Genomic DNA, 17,603 nt, shown 5'->3' on the forward strand with positions numbered 1-17,603 from the left:
GCCCCCTACCTGTCAGACAGGCAACCTCGGAGAGTCCGTAAATCATCACCATGAATGACCAAGACCTAGGTTGAGACACGCAGCATCATCCCACGTCTCAGACCACACTGCTTAGAGCAATAACTCCCACTGTTTATGGATTCATCACACAAACCATTTCACACTCCCTCGGAAATGGCTGTGGTCCTGAATCCTTATGCCTTGTGTCCTCTGCTCTAAACTGTCCAAATACAGCTTTTACAGTGCAACAAGATGCTGAAAACCTTTAAAATTATCCACCTCTACAGAAACCTGCACATCTCCTTCACAAGGAAAATGCAAAAGACAAATCTCCTGTGTCTGCCAACAAGCGTTTTGACAAACATTCGTCTACTTGCCGAACATGCCCAATGAGCAAAAGCTGCACAGCAGTCATTAAGTACAAAAAATACAACTTGACTTTTTAATAGACTGATTATTTTAATACATTCCCAGTACTGCACAATTTTCATACAAAACTAGACATTACAGGCATACTTGCCGAAGGCAAAGTGACCCCTACCTGTATTATAATTAAATACATACATTTAAAACCTATCTCATTTATACATAACAGGTACAATTATCCTGAGCCTGCTTCTAGGAAACTAAATTCTTTAAACAGATTTCAATCAATGTGAAAGAATAAGTTTAACATCTTATATACCAAACCAAAAAATATCAAGTTCACTTGGTACCTTACCTCTTGTCACAATACCATTATGAATCTGCTCTGTGTTTTTACAGGGAACTCAACAAGACTTTTGGTTGAAGTGATGCTACTGTGTTGCAAATACATTCTTTTGGTCTTGAAGGGAGGAGAGAAAAGGAGGCTTTTTTTTGGTGGAGTTTATTTTGGAAACAAGGCATTTGGAATGATAATTAGGAACTATTTCCTGGTGGTGCTTTCAATGCTGAACTATTCAATCTGATCTAATGAAGAGGTCAGTTGAGACTAATGAGGACAGATTGCAACAATAACAGCAGATTAACTCTGAATATTCTAAACTGCTGGACTAAGAGCATGTTTGGAGGGCCCAGTCAGTTGTAAATCACTGGAGGATTATGCAAATACTTCATGGCTGTGGCTCACAGCCTGAAACCACTGGGAAAAACAAAGGCCTGGCAGGCCATGCTCCAGGTCTAACTAACTTTTAATTACAAAAAGCCACAGTGGTGGAGGTGTAATTGTTCATTTTGACACAAACCCACTCTAGAAAACACACTGATCTTTTCCTCCCCCTTGCAGATCCTTTGAGCAGAAATGGAAAGATACACAAGCTTCCGTCACTTACCGAGTGGGTTCTCAGCACAGCAATGATTTTGGAGAGCGCCATGTTCCAAAGTTCATCGGTATAGGCTCTGGTGACCAGCCCCTGTGTTGCGTGCAAAATGTGATCCTCCACCACAAAAAATCTAAAATAAACATTTACAAGAAGTCAATACTTCCCTCATCTCGTCAGAGAAAAACATCAGTGCACTGTAGTTATGGCGGCTTATTAAGCCAAATCCTATGCTTAATATTAAAAGAAAAGCTCTTTACCCCACAATCTGATTAAAATATTTCCTGTATCCTTCTACGGTTTCATGCTGAAAAATACAAAACACCAAGGTGTTAGATTCCTGATACAAAAACATATCTCAATTTCAATTTGCTGTGAAATTCTGGCTTACCATGTTGGACTGTGGCTGTAAGACCAGCCTTGCTTGTTTTCTCCTCTGTTTTCTGTAGTAATTCTCAAAGGTCTCTCTGTCACCCTATAATGCAAAAACACAAAAAACAGCATTTAACTTAAAAACAATTCTCAACTGAAAATGCATTCTTGAAAGTATAAAAGATGAGTGGCAAGATGAAAATATAACAATGTCAATATTTGTTTTTTTACTGTTGGTGGTATGCCATCATAATTTCTTATCTAAACATTTTAAGAAAAACAGTGACTCAAACTGCTAGTTTATTGCCTGTGGCAACTGATTGATTAAGTCAATTCCAACTCAGAAGTTTAAAGGAAATTGTTTGTGCAGGGTGCTAGTAATGATTTGAGTTTCCAGTACTGTCAGAAATATAATAAAAATACTCCAATGCCAGTTGCGTGATCACTCCCAAACCATTACTTCTGAAAAGTTATACTTTAGTGATTCTGAAAAGATCCAGAAATCAAACTCATATGAACCCCAAAACTATCACCAAACAAATAGGCACAGCTACAAAATAGAATGTGACATATCTAGCACTTGATATTTTCTTGCTATTGCTGGGAAATGTAACCATGTAATGAATGGTATAAACTCTTCACAGATTCAGAAAAGAAAATAAGAATGTACGCACAAAGTTAATGAGGGGCTGTTCAGAAGAAGTTGATCAGAAACAATTAAAAAGAGGGGCACATGCTTAGCTCCATCAGAATGTATTAAACTCCGTCAGCATTTTGGCACAAAATGTCCTCAGGAAGGCTTTTTGTGCTGAAATTGTGTCAGAACTTAATAAATTCTAATGGAGTTCAGAGGCTGCATCCTGCATTTTAAATTGCTCCCCTAAACACTCACCGTATCATATAGCTTTGTCTGCACATATATGTTTCAAGTCATCAAACAATCAGAACCAGATCCAAGAATAACAATGCCCCAAGGCAACAGGAATGTATTATTTTAAGTTTATTACTGTAACACCAGTAATAAACTTGGGTCAAGTTTTATTTATTGTTTTAATTTAAAAAGAACACAGGATAAAAAATATCCCATTAATTTGGAAGATGCTTAAAGGAATAAAAGAAGTGCAGGATTTATAAACCAGGCTCTATACTGGGGTCCATTGTAATGATATCTTCTTGTTCCCTTCACCCACTCCCTCAACAATGAGATGATATTCCGCAGTGAGTGATCCCCATGTGGAAAAGAGGGGCACGTCAAGTCACGGCCCTCCCAGCCCACATGTGGTCCTGCCGTTTTCCCATCAACCCCGTGGGGCTGAAAAGCCACACCACTGGCTCAGCCTCTGCGGACTGCTGGGGTCAAACCACTGCGTTAAATTAACCGCCAGACTGACCTAATGGGTTCAACCTCAAAAGAGTCTGAATGGCTGCTGTCAACCCTGCTGCGGTGTATGCTGGCGCAGAAAGTAAATTGAACGCATAAATAACGAAGAAGTGTAAAAAATGGCAAAACTGGTAAATATCCAATAAATCAATAAGCATATTTTTATATGTTTGACACCATCAGTGAGAGTTGATTAAAGAAACAGGAGACTAAAAAGCTCATTAGTCCCCACATTGATGGTTTTTAGTTAATGAAGTGCTGAAAGATGCCATGGCCTCTTATTAAAGTCACTGGGACTGTGCTGATAAGGACTAGCACCCTGCCTGCTTTTTATATTGTGAGCAGCTCTGGTGACATCCCTGTGTTCTCATTAACAGAGCCATTCAGGGGAAACCATCTGCTCGCCTCAACTTTCCAGCGCACCACCGACTCGTCCTCCGCCTGGTGAATGCAACACAATTTGTGTGCAAGATGAATACAGCAGCTTAGCATTTTTATGTTTTGTTTTTATTGAGAGAGGTTATTGCTGGGTCAAACCTATTAGACAACCCAGTATTCAGAATCTTTAAGAACATGGGATTAGTGCACATGAGATAACAGGCTTAGCAGTCGAAAACTCACTCGGGTCTCCAGTTATTTAATTCAATATTTCACAAAAATAATAGCAAAGTAAAGTCTAGGGTAAACAATGGAAAGCCGACTCTTATATAATCTAATGACCTTAAATGAAATCATGTAGCGGTTTCCAAATAGTGGTGATCGCACCATCAGTTGTACGCAGACGATTTGTCAGTGGTACTAGCGAACTCATTAATTTTAATCACAGGATGTGTTTGGACTGTTCTTGTCTGTGCATTTATATTGTAAACACATTTGTCTGCCTGTATATATACAGTACTTCATTCTTACCTACCGCCTAAGGTGTTTTTGGCACCATCTAGTGGTTGTCTTAAATCACCCACTTTGCGTGACTGGAACAAATTAACGTAATTAAAAAGTTGGTGTGGGCTAAAGACAGTAGTGCCACCACAGAATAGGTTTGTTTTAAACCTAAAACACTGGGCAGGTTCACCTTCTTAAGACTGTATTTTCGTCTCAAGAGAGTGAAACATGGTTTCCAAACTAATATTGAAAAGTCGGTTCACAAAACATTTAAACTCAAAATGGAGAAGTTGCTAGATAACTGGTATTTCTGTATGGCTCAACAACCTGAATGCTATGAGGCTTAGGTTTTAAGTTACCAACAAAAAGAGAGCATTTGTGAGAAATCCTCAGTTAGCAGACGTAAATCGACACAATTTCCAAGCATTCTCATTGCTGGACGATTTTCTGATGGAAAACAAACAACGGCTTCAGTCAAACCCGATCGTTAACATTAAAGAGCATGTGCCTGGTGTGATCTCAGATTTCACTGACTATTTTGCAGATCAGATAATTTATGAAGAGTGGATCAGAACTCGTCACTGGTTGTCAATACCCTGCCTGTCTGTCTGGAGAAATTCAAGTAGTATTCAATAAAATCTATCTCAGTGACTTCTGTCTTCGGAGAAGGTAGGAGAACCCTTCCATTTCGACAGGGCAGAACATTGTTGATTACGTTTTTCTCTATCTGTGCGAGTCAGATTTCTCAGCAATGGCATCTATTAAAAGCTAAATGATCTAAATGATGTCATGGAACAAGATTTGCAGGACTTTTCTTCCCCATCTCATATTGAAGTGATTCCAACCAATCGTCCAAAGAGAACATTGAAAATTTAATATGTATAGATCTTATTATAAATAGTAAATGTTTCGAAACATGTTAAATACATATGAATATGTAGTGCTGAATTGCTACGAAATCTTTGAGTGTGTTACACGTCTTCTTTACTTAATAAGTAAAATAAGGAGCATGGTAATTAAGATATTAGCACTCCCTGGGTTGTGCAACCCTTGGATTATGCAAATTCATCCTTGCAAAACAAATTTTCATATTTATGCAATATTGTGGTATTTTTGTGGATACATAATACATAAATCAGAAGCATATACAGCTACATAGTGCCGTTTCCATGTGTTTCTGTTTTTTCTACAATCTAATTTGTGGATGATTTTTCTCACTTCATTGCAGAATAGAGTGTATTTATTATTTAACACTGCAAACAACAGCACAGAAACACACTACTTCAACATTATGGTTTAAGAGTTAAATTAAACTCAAGTCAAATCTGACTTTGAAACAAGTTTCCAAACTAAACACTTCTGTATGTTGAACACTGTCTGTATACAGTTCTGTAGAGTTTGGGAACCACTAAAGATTCCCACTAAAGAAAACAGTCAATGAACAATATATCCAAAACCAAGGCAATACAGAAGTTTCACACATCTTCCAAAAGACCACATTAAATTACACTGGAATCACATAAATGACATTCTTGTATGTATTTTTTCTCGTGTCTCTCATAATTGGGTCAAAATACTATCCTTTTATTGTGATCCTATTAATTAATAGAGCCAATTGTACAAACAAAACACTCACCAAAACTGTGTAAATATGAAGGCATCTATACACAGGTGAGAAATCTACAAGATCCTGTGCAGTCAAAACCTGTAAAATAAACAAAAAAGCACAGAGATATTAAAGTACAAGGGACAGTGGTCTCAGTTAAAAAGTAGAACGTACCTTTAAATACCAAAAATCAACATGACAAAACACAAGTCGAATAATAAATTAACAAAATATACAAAAATATACACGACAGGACTAAAACAAAACGCACATATTTTGAATGAAAAGTGTTGTAGGATAAAATAAATACTGCACAATAATCTCCATAATTCCATAAATGAATTTGAAACCATGGATGATCAGTAGGGATATAGATGGATGGTTTGGGAAAAGTTACTGAAACGACTATGACACCAGAACACTCCATGAATCTCCTCAGTAATGGAAAATCATAAAAGGGATGGAGGAATGAGGAGGGTTTCTGGGTTTGAAGAGACAAAAAGTAAAAGACAACTACCTCTTCATCAGTGTCCTCCTCCTCCTCCTCTGCCCCTTCTTCTGAGGGGATCCCATTCTTCTGGCTGGATCCTTTGCCATTCAGCATGTAAAGGGGCTTTCCGTACCCTGCGCTGGCCTGCTTCTGGACAGCACTGTTGAAGGTTCTGTGCTGCTGCGCCTAACATTGCGGTTACAGAACACAAAGTCAGTACCGGATCTAGAAAATGACACTCTCTGCCTTGAATGGCTCTCCTGGCTAGCAAGGCACACCATGTAGTATCTAAGGTGAGTCACGCCACTGAGCTGTTCCTGTGTGAGTCCCGGTCACACCTTGCTTCCGTTCTTGGTTGGCAGACAACTCTTGTGAACTGTTTTAACTCCTGCTGGCTGGAAATGATTCATGTCACCAGGACACAGAGAGCATGGGTGAACCACCAAAATGTTATGTTAGGCTGAGATAGGGGCAGATTGAGACCTAATATATTAACTTTCGCATTTCACAGTACTATACATTCCGATTAGGATCATGGGATGAAAAAGCAGGAGATGACATTTAAGTGTTACTAATTAAAAATATTATTATTTTACTGTTCATAAAACTTACCATAGTACAAAAAAATCAGTCCATGCACATTGACTTTTCAAAAAATGATTATAGAGTGGGCTTCAAATAATAAAGCAATAGGAACTGACAATACTAAATAGAAAGTAAACAAAAAATCAGGCATAGTCATTTAGTATTCAGCCTAGAATGCTAAATAATTTAGAATTCTTTGGAAAGGCAATACATGGGACTCAATGCTCTAATCTCATGTAAAACCTCACCTGTTTCATTGCTGTTTCCCCGATTTTATCGGAATGCTTCCGGATACTTTCCAGGAAATCTTTCAAGTCAGACATAGAAATTTCTTTAATTTCTTCACGCAATTTGGGAAGTGTTTCAGCCATTATCTGGCAGAAACGATACTGACTGACCCGAGGAATGTAAATATTCTCAAGCTGTTCCATTGTTTTCAATGCAGCATAGTATCTGAAACATAAATACAACCCTTTTTAGAATTAATAGAAAATAATCTAGGAAATTAAATTATCACTCTTCAATAAGATATGGAAAACCATATTCTTAATCTTCAGGAAAAAAATCAATTGAAACAAGACAGATAACCAAAGGAGACTTTGATATGAAGGCACTTATTTTAAGCATTACTACATAAAAGTTACCATCAGTTCATGCATTTAAAATTGCCCTGGCTAGCATACACTAAAGCCTGTAGGTAGCGGGAGTATTTCCCTTCACACAATTCCAAAACTGCTCACTGTACACATGAATAACCACTATTGTGCATTCTCACATTTCATCCACATACAAACACTAACGTTGGGGTTAATTTAAGAAGCAGACCTTTTCAGCTTTTAAAATATTTATTTCTTGTTTACATATTACTACAAAGGGCAGGTGGAACTGTATATGTATATAGCTGTGCCTTTTCAGCTCTCCATTTGAAAAACATGAGTTTTCAGCAATCACTACATGAGATGTGAAACACAAGAGCTGACATCTTCTGAGGAAAAAGAATTGGAGGACAGTTCCTTTTTTTAAAAAAGGCCACAAGGGAACCCAAATAATACATATTTTCAGGCACAAGCAGGGAACTCGGAGCAGACTGTGCAAACTCTAGAGTTTCTAGTTGTTTTTTTTTTATAATACCAGTGCAGCACGGTTCTTCAGACAGGTTATGCCCTTATCACTCTGCACAAAAGAGCAAAGCCCACAGTGTACCCCTTGATTGAGCTTCATAGAGGATAAATCCATAACAGCATCAACGTCATATCATAAGCTTTTATTCAAATTATACAGATAGTTCATCTGGAGGGTTTCGACTGTTTCTGAGACCAGCATTAATATAATCCATTTCAATTCCAATTTTAGAGTCCCGTACTAATTACAGACATCTTCAGCTCAAGACCTTGCCCTTTTAACATCTGTTCTGATAAAACATCGAGGCCTTTTAAATTTGAAGGTCAGTGGCGGGTCAGGATTTAAACTGCATAATGTTTGCATACCATTTTATGCCATATTCAATATGCTTTCTTGTGCTTTTGAATTCCATGTAATCGGATTAATCCAATAAAAGGGCTGCTTGTAACAAATATTGTTAACAAATACAAATTTATAAACTCAATGAATGGTATAAAGTGTTTGAAGTCAAAACACAATTATAAATCAGTGGTAGAGCTCACAGATACTCCCTCAAATGTTGCAAATACATGTGTGAATGTCAATATGCCACGATACAAAAAGCATTAATTTCCTGACCTGTTCAATCCACCGGATATGAGCAGTTCATGAAGAGAAAAACAGAGGTTTTTGAAAGAGGGTCAATAATTTGCTTTACTTCTGAGATCTCTAGCTGTAGCTTCCACATATCCACAAAACATTTTTTTCGGTGAATTGGCAGAAGAAATGAAAATTCATATTATTGGGAGCAAAGGTCTGTACAAACCAGCATAAATTCATCCAGATGAGTGTTTTAATTGTGAATAACAATAATGTTTTTCTATTGCTAACTAAGAAAAAAAAAGAAGCTCTTGACCTCCAGAGAGCTCTTATATGCGTTTATGTGATTCTGATCTAAAGCAACCAACCTTGCAACACAAATAAAAAGGAATCATTTCCCTTCCTCCCCTACTCTTCTCACATGTGCATATTTCACCAATCTGCCTAACCAGTAGAATAACCTTTTTTATAACTTAAATCTCAAACTGGAACGAAATTAAAAAAAAAGCATTTTTCATAAATTAGGAACTTCCTCAGGAAACCACTCTTTTACTATGGATATCAGTAAATCCAAACTTCAAACAAAACGCACAAGATCTCCAAATTTAAAACCTGCAATGATCCTGCCAGACAGGTGAAGAGGGCCCCTCGCCTTGCTAGTCACAGACAGCTAAATCCTAAGATTATATTCACAAAGCTAAAGGCGTTTCCAGAGTTCAAAAGTACAGTACAGCTCTGAATAGTAGAAGTGAAAACAATTCCGGATTTCTACATCAAGCTTTTTTTTGGCTAATGAAAACCAAAGATTCCTGCTATTTGGACAGTCAAGGCTAAGAACAGTACAGACTCCTCCTTATTGTTTCATAAGGGCTGGGTCCACCTATGCTGTCACTTTCTTAGAGTCAGTCAAATTTTAAAGAAAACTGATCATTTGCGACAGCTTTCATAAACTGCAAAACACTACAGTCTGTACTCATTCTAGTGGCTGGATAAAGATCACTAATGCAGCTTTCTGAAGGGGAGTGAGAAATACGAGTTGGACTTGATCAACTTGTTCATACACTTTTTTTATTTAAAATCATTTATTTTATTTAACCCATTTAGGACCAGTGAGAAAACTAAGTATTCCAGTTTGGTTACAACACTGATCCTGAGCAACATACTAGGAAGACCTCAGCTTTACTGTTGTCCTAATGTCAAAATCAATATAAATGCCACACAAGCATCAAAATGTTTTTTGCAAATATCCTTTCTTAATCTTTTGCAAAGGAAATATTATAAGTTGCAATTATTTCTTTTAAGTAACCCTATTCTTTTGTATTGATTGTAAGAAAAATAAGTAGGCCACAAATGGTCTTGAATCTCTAACAGCAAAGAAACAAAAAGATTTAACTTTCCAGAATTACACAGAACAGCATTATTCTCAATAGTTCTACCAAAGTGCCACATCAATCTTCTATATACTTTTTCTCAGTTCTGTACTTTCTCTTAAGTGTGATTTTCCATACACTCTCTCAAACACAACACTGACAAAGATAACATTTTATCTATAACAACATCTTTTACTTCCTAAATTATACATATCAGTATATATTTGACCATCAATTTTAAAGATACAGAACTTGAATAAGACCATGTCCAGGCAGAGTCATTAGTGCACATCAGTGACGCACAGATTAATAGAGAAATGTGTTCATTTAATTGCCTCAATTTGGATAAAGCTTGTGACAGCTCTCTGGTGTACCAAAGTCCTGTGAAGAAGGGCATACACAAGGTCAATTGTCTTGCTGTTCGAACAGTAAATTTATTTATAATGTGTTATGATTGATTAAGAAGACATTAATGAAGGAAGAAGGGTTGTTAGATTCTCATTCTGATTGTACTCAATAAGGGACACGTTTTTCTCAGTAACTGTGCATTACAAAAGCCATTATTTTTAAGGCTTTTAGGTGTATTTTTTGTCACTTGTTTTAACTTATATATTATTGTAAACCAATTTTTTATTTAATAATTTAACCTAGTAAATGGACAAAAAACAAATTCTCCTTTACTGTGCTATCTTGAAGAGTACTGATTTATAAAAGGGTGTGTACCAGAGGAAACCACATGAACTACTTTGCTCTGCTGTACAACAGCAATGTCCTTTCCTTTCAGAAAATAATTTCAGGAAACTGTCCAGTATTTTCAGAAGTTGCAAGAGACAGGCTAATGTGTACAAGCTTCAGCTCACAAAACAGGGTGTTAAAGAGAAATTTTAATCACCTTTTAGAATCCAATTGTTCTTTCAACTTGCTGTACATCTCCAGAACTACAAAGAGATAAAATAAAATAATTAACCAAATGTTGTCCACATGTCACAACCTTCTCCTGAAGAGGATTGAAAAATAAGCAATAGTTGGGCTGATTCTGTTTCAGGGACCCCAACAGAACATAGAAATGATCAAATTTAAGCTCACTTAAAAAGTCCAAGTTAAAAAAAACATACTATTTTATTTATAAACTGAGCCATATTCAGTTTGATAAGAAAGTGAAATGTGATTCTGTCAGGACACCATGCTTAAAAGAGCTAAACAGCAGTAAGAGGCAGACTGGAGAATCTGGGATATTTATGTACATTTTGTTTTAAATATTTAACAACCTCTGGTATTTTTTTAGTGTATTTTTAAAATGGACAAAAGTATATGAAGAATATACTGAGTGTGCTCAATGGAAGTTTTGCATCATCTTTCACTTTCTTTTGTTAAATGTACACAATTTATTCTTTCTTTTTTGTACTATTAAAAAAAAAGTTTTTTTTTGTTCTCACCAGGAATGCACAACTGGAGCTTCTCAACAGTGGTGGCAATATTCCTCTGCTGTACTCTGCATCGAATCACTTCCTCTGTCTGCACTGTCACCTTACATTAGAGAGGTCAAAGAGTTTAAACCACCAGATTTAACGAACAAGCTGTGTTGTAACTTTTCTCAAATGAAATAAAACAATCCCAGAAAACAAGTGGGTGCTGTATTCACCTCTTTTCCTGCATCCTGAAGTCTTCGATTGGTATCGGTAACTTGGCCCTTAAAAATAATATCACTTTTGTTAGACAAATAAGCACATAATTCCCTGTTGTAACTGCTCACCCTTGTAATCAGATCATGCTTCATGAGGGGTCAGGAACAAAGAAATGCAAATTCAAATTAAATCTGCAGCGGGAACTTGAACTTTTGATCGCAGAGGTCTTTTATACACTTTAATCACTTATGACAGTTCTTTCTAACAGATTCTGTGACAAACTTCTCAATTTTACTTGGGATTTTTGAACTTTACTTGTTCCTCTAGGTCTGTCAAACAATTCAAATCATTGACCCAATTGACCACTGGTCCCTTCTTGATAACCTCAATGAGCTCTATATGCCATTCTTTGTCTAGAACAAAATGCCGATTGCATTTTCTGGTAATTAAACATTCGTTTTTGCTGAATCCAAACACTGGGTGGTTGATTAACATCAAATGTGGAAACCTCAAAAACACAGCAGCATTTTAATGCTGCAGGTGCAGGGCAGCGCGACCTCAGACTTTCCCACATATTAAGTGACTCATTAGGTCATCATAATAAGGCAGCACATTTTGGTTTATTAAAAATCTCATTAATTTTTAAACAAAGATGCTCAGTGACCTCATTGATGCCGTATTTGGTCCCTTGTTATCTGAATATCCTTTATATAATGCTTGTCTAATTACAACCTTGGGTGAACTACTCCTGCAGCATTTGATGCACATATTTTACTTTCAGAAGTGTAAAGGGAGCTAAAGAGAATTGGCCTCCGACTCCATATTAAACTCCATGACTTCAGTAAAACATCCACCTCAACTTTAACGGCACTTCCATAGTTTGCACTAATAATAAGTCATATCTGGGTCTTCTCACGTACTCCTCAGGTATTGAAACAGATTTCCTTAGTGGTTATTGGGTTTGGTGGATGAATATAATCAGTGCCTTAATATCGCTCTGAAGTTAGGCCAACAGCTCCCACACAGCCTTTGAAATGGTGACTGCAATCAGACCTGGTGATTGCAGAGACCCAGCACACTCTCACTTACAGCGAACATTATGAAAGACTGCCTGGACATGCTTGTGCTGGAGAGCCATTTTTATTCATGTAGGTGACTAAGCCTGTGCTTGCAGCATTTGTGAGCACCTCACTCTGCAATATAAATGCTAATACGGAGGGTTTCTCAATCGGCTCATCTTCTCTTTAAACCAGGGTCACACAGAGCTCAAGGGATGGCTGGACACACACTCGAGAAGAGTATAATGTGATACTGCTTCTGCTAAGGGGATTCTTTGCTTAGGGTATTAAGCAATGGGATTAAGAGGCGAGCCTGAAGAAAGACAGGGGCACAATGTGCCCCCACCCCAGCATGAAAGGTATGCTGAGCTCTGAAGTCTGCATATTTGTAATTCTGGGGGGAAAGCCTCAAGCAGAACTGTAGTGACCTCTGTATACTACAACCCTTCATCGGCTTTCTGCTCTAAACCCTTTCCATCAATGGCCAGAACGAGCAAACCAAGCCACTGCTCGGGAGCAAATGCAAAAACATCAATGCACAAAACCCCATTGAACAGGATGGCTGTGCATCAGCTGGTCTGCAGCTTTTCCACTCCTTCACGTCTCCAGCTACTGTGTGAAGAGCAAGTAAGTTAGCGCAAAAGGACTGAGAAAACATCTATAGACAAACAACGGTTCACAATTTTATGCTGGTCTACATTATATTTGATAACTTTACTATTAGAGTGCACTGACAACTGCCGGCTACTGTGTTCACTATATTACATCAAGTTATTTTATTTTGCAGGTTGAAATCCACGATGACACAAATAGGTTCATTAAAAAATTCAGTTAATTCAGTTGCATTCAAATTTCAAATGAATAATTACGGCAGTAACATACAAAGAATGTAATGGAGAAATATATTTCTTACCATTAGTTTTTCTGCATCGGCTCTGACTTTCAGCAGCTCTGTGATAGCATCCACAAACCCCTGATGGTGAAAATTGCACATTTTTTCAATCTCCCGGTCATGGTTGCGTATTCGAGCATCGAGTTTCTCCATAAACCTCTTGTGTGCATTTGGCTGGTCATCATAGACAGACCTGAAACACATTGGAAAGGCAAAAAAAGTTAAATGCTGAAAACACCACTGGTGCTAAAATTTTGTTTGACACAGAACGAATTAAACCAGTTATCTAGCTAATATGAGTCCAGTGGAGGACTGAGAAAAGTATTCTGCCACCCTAGTGCCATCAGATAAAAAGGAATCCCAAAACCTTAGGCGCCAACTTCTCAGAATTATCCGTACTGCCTGCCTTAAAATGTATTTACATTAACAGAGAATATTTCTGCTGTGATCTCCTCCACATTACCTTCATTAATGGTAAGAAAGCACTTCTTATCATTAATGAGGGCCTTGATTAAGGAGAGCACAGTCTTTTGTGTTGCACTCCTGCTGAAGTTATTCACGGCATCATCAACCCGCAGTGATACAGACTTGCTCCAATCTACGTAGTTCTTCTTGACAGAGCTTATCATTAGCAAACATCTTACATGGTCCTTATTTTGCTCCAAGCTATGGGCTGACACATGTCTCCCGTGCTTTCGAATCCAATCTAACGCATGACCCATCTGGCAAATCCTCTCTCAATAAATACAGATCCCGCCCTTCAGTCCCATCCTTTCGTATCTTCGTTTTTTTGAAAACAGCTGTACCCTTCTCCTCGTTAAGGATGAGCCACGTGAATGTTCAAGTCTGCTGTGGCTGAAAGGCCTGGGTAGGGAAGCTGTTGCAGAGCAAACTTGGGTGACTTCTTGAAATGATTTTATGATCACAGGTCGTTAAACGACACCTCACCTGAATGACACCTAACCAGCTGTCAGATAAGTTTTGAATGTGGAGTCCAAGACAAGATAGAACTTTATTTAGCATCGTGGGCACAATCCTTGCCAATCCTGATCTCGCAGATGCATAAAAATGTATTCACCGCTGTTTCTACAAGAATATAATTACAAATATTGGAGGTGCCTGAGCACACACTGCAGCCACACAGCTGACGCCTCTGCTCCAAATTCTGAAATCAGCAGCTGACATAATTTAGTGGTAATATTTGAAAATTAAGATTAAGGACAAACTGACTGAATACTACATAAAGATAAACACATACAAAAGGATATTACATTTTTCACCCATTGTGTTAAGAAGTGTATAAAACACCCTCGAAAGTGTGCATCTTTCATACCAAGACAAAATATGCAAATAGTCTGTTTGTGAGGCTTTGTAACATTTTCCCCATTTTGATCAAAAATGAGGTTGGTAAGGTTGCAAATCCAACTGAATAAGGTGAAAGATCTCATAAGTGTATACAACTGACCTCAGCACCTTTCTACCTCAGAGGATCAATGGCTTTTCTAGTCCATCCACACTAGAGTAGGCTTTGTTAAGCTGCACATGTCTGAGGAATAAATGTGCATCATTAAGACTCCAGTGCTTTTAAAGCAGCGGGCACTGGAAACACTCCATAAAGACCACAATAGAAATGCCACAGCTGGATCCCACACAGGGACCAGGGGCAGAGCAGGAGCCATGAGCAGTCTGATTGTGTGAGCAGCTACTAGACGAACTAGTCACCATCCTTCATTGGCAGAGGCTACTTCCAAGGTTTTCAAGATCTGTAAGATACACAGTTAGCAGCCAGGAAGGTCCTGGGAGTGTGCAGGCAGAGAGTGGACTCACAACATCCCTTTCTTCAGAGGCAGCCTTGCTAGCCTAATCATCAACATTCCACTTCCTCTCTCCAGAGAGAACCCAGCTACTGCTGCAAGGGATCAGTCATCGTGCGTGGCAGGAAAGCAACAGCCTCTGCTAATTTGTCTTGGGATCTTCATGCAGCTCGTACTTCATAACACTGCCATTGAACAATACTGAGAGCTACCAGAAAACAATTAGAATCTCAGTGCGCCAAACTCAGATTCCACTGCCATAAAGCTACAATACTATTCAGAAAAAGACTGCATTTTAAATGACTGCATTTATCTTAACAGTACTTCTTCATGCAGTATCTAGCTGATGCATTGAGGTGTGTATACAGAATTTCAGGTAAGTACTATTTGATATAGGAAACCAAATGACAACATGACACAAGCTATTACCTTTTCATTTTTAAGGGAACACAGCAAGAATGGCTTATCTAACTAAAAGGACATCTGACAAGTAAACAGGGACTGGTTTATCATCAGTCTGCCCCTGCACTTTCAACTCTTAGCTTGGAAAGCTTGCTATCCTCATGGGTAATTATTTGGTTCAAAGACTTATCTAAATTGAGCAGGTGTTCCTCGTCTTATTAATACAATGTGTCACTGGGATTACTTGGAGGCAAACATATCCAAATTCGCCAGCAGCACTGGGCCAGTTCAAATCACCTAAGAAGATAGTGTAGACTACTGTTGTCTCTCATGCATGGAAGAAGGAAATTCAGGAACTTCACATCGCTCTTTAAATTCCATTCATCTCCATGGGATACACTTTGATCCTGCATAAACAGGGATTTGCAACTACTGTAAACATGCTTTTAAAACAGCACAAACAAAATTATACACGAGACCTTAAAAAAAGAAGAAGACACCTATTTAGCATGTTCCAACAGACTCAAAAGATGAAAAAGATGAAAAAATCAAAGTGTGCCCCTAGACTATATTTCATGATAGTATGATGTTTATTTTTTCAGGCTAACAAGAAATGCATCTTTTTGTTCATCAGAGGAGACAAAAAGAAAGAACTGTTTTGTCTGTTTGAAAGAACATAATTACAAGGCTCTTTCAATCCTGAGTAGCACGTTTTGGTTGATTAAACAAAAAAATTTGGAGACAAAGTTAGTTAAATGCTTGTCTGCAACTGTGCGATTTGCAGCGTACACTAAAATCACTGTAGACATTCTGGCTGTGGTTAAAAAAAACTAGATGTCTACCTTTTTATCCCTGAACTTTTCACAAAGAAAAAACATGCCTTTTTATATCATTTTTGTTCTTTTTTTACGAGTTGAATTCCATGTAACAATTTTAGGCTTGATTCCACCTGGTGGACAGACATTGTAACTGCCCCAACGGAAACTTCAGTGAATGAAGGACATAAACCTTCCATCCTTTTATTTAAAAATACAACACATTTATGTAATTAATTAAAAAGCAATACAATTAATAACAATATAATCGCAGTAGAAAGAAGCAAATTAAAAACTGCAGAAGCACGGGTTACACACAAGTCAATTCACTAGAAAGCAACGAATACACCAGCAGTGAATCCAGGCCACAATCATTATTTAGGGAGAGTTTGATGGTATAGCCTAACTCTCCTTTAACCATTGCAGTGTGAAATTTTTTTTTATAACTATGTGATTTAATTACTAAGATAATTTATCACTGGTTGCACATTAAGAAAATAAATACAAAATACATTTCATACCTTAAAACACAGAGTCCACTTTACATTAAGAGCTGGACTTTCCTAAGGTTTCATGTCGCCACCTAGTGTCAAGCTAGTAGTACACAGATTTAAACACCAAAGCCAGTTCTCGGCTAGTTTGACTCATGCTTGGCAACTGTGATACATTTTTAAGTATTCGCATGAACTTAGTAACACACTATTGAACATGAAATGTGTTTTGCTATGCTACATTATTAAAGAAAACACTTCACGAATGAACAAATATTATTAACTGCATTTAGTGGATGCAAATTAATCGCATTCATTACAATTCTAATTAACAAAATAACAACCATGGTGTCTTATTACACATTCATTCCTTTTATAGCTATGAGCTTATTTCAGACACATGGCAAAATTTAAAACCCGTTGTCCTTTTCCGTTCTATTCTTTCATTTTATTCTGGCAAAAATTTAAAGCAATATTTTTAAAATAACGTCGCATCTCTGTTGTTAAATAAACCCTTTTACAGATTAGTTAAGAAGGAAAACGGCCGCAAGGGGTCAGTATGCACCATGTGATGTAGCATGAATAGGCGGCACGTTCATTACCTGGTGTAGCACGCCTCCTAGTGGTCAATTCACACGTAATCAGGCTTTTTTCCCTTACACCTTCCTTGTTTTGTGGCTTACGTTACTTCTTATCTAAGCACCGTCCCGTCTAAACTCCCAGCTCTCTTTATTTCACTAGCACGGAGCTGCGGAACGTACCTGGCAAGCTAGGCAGACAGCTTTTTTAAACGTCCCAGACATTACAGTATGTGACAG

General features: G+C 37.7%; 1 protein-coding gene across 4 annotated transcripts in view; it reads right to left on the minus strand.

Annotated features, from left to right (window-relative positions):
- Window positions 1-17,603, minus strand: part of exoc6 (exocyst complex component 6) — a 66,501-nt gene that overhangs the window by 35,615 nt on the left and 13,283 nt on the right. For all 4 annotated transcript variants that reach the window (XM_088634948.1, XM_088634950.1, XM_088634951.1 and 1 more), the window contains exons 2-11: window positions 13,285-13,456; window positions 11,331-11,378; window positions 11,125-11,215; window positions 10,581-10,626; window positions 6,866-7,070; window positions 6,060-6,218; window positions 5,573-5,641; window positions 1,693-1,776; window positions 1,562-1,608; window positions 1,314-1,434 (exon numbers count right to left, since the gene is read on the minus strand). In XM_088634948.1, coding sequence (XP_088491074.1) covers window positions 1,314-1,434; window positions 1,562-1,608; window positions 1,693-1,776; window positions 5,573-5,641; window positions 6,060-6,218; window positions 6,866-7,070; window positions 10,581-10,626; window positions 11,125-11,215; window positions 11,331-11,378; window positions 13,285-13,456 — 1,042 coding nt within the window. The remainder of the gene's footprint in view (window positions 1-1,313; window positions 1,435-1,561; window positions 1,609-1,692; window positions 1,777-5,572; window positions 5,642-6,059; window positions 6,219-6,865; window positions 7,071-10,580; window positions 10,627-11,124; window positions 11,216-11,330; window positions 11,379-13,284; window positions 13,457-17,603) is intronic.

The sequence above is a fragment of the Lepisosteus platostomus genome, chromosome 6 (genome assembly GCF_059453375.1).
Source record: "Lepisosteus platostomus isolate fLepPlt1 chromosome 6, fLepPlt1.hap1, whole genome shotgun sequence".
In the NCBI taxonomy this organism is placed as follows: Eukaryota; Metazoa; Chordata; class Actinopteri; order Semionotiformes; family Lepisosteidae; genus Lepisosteus; species Lepisosteus platostomus.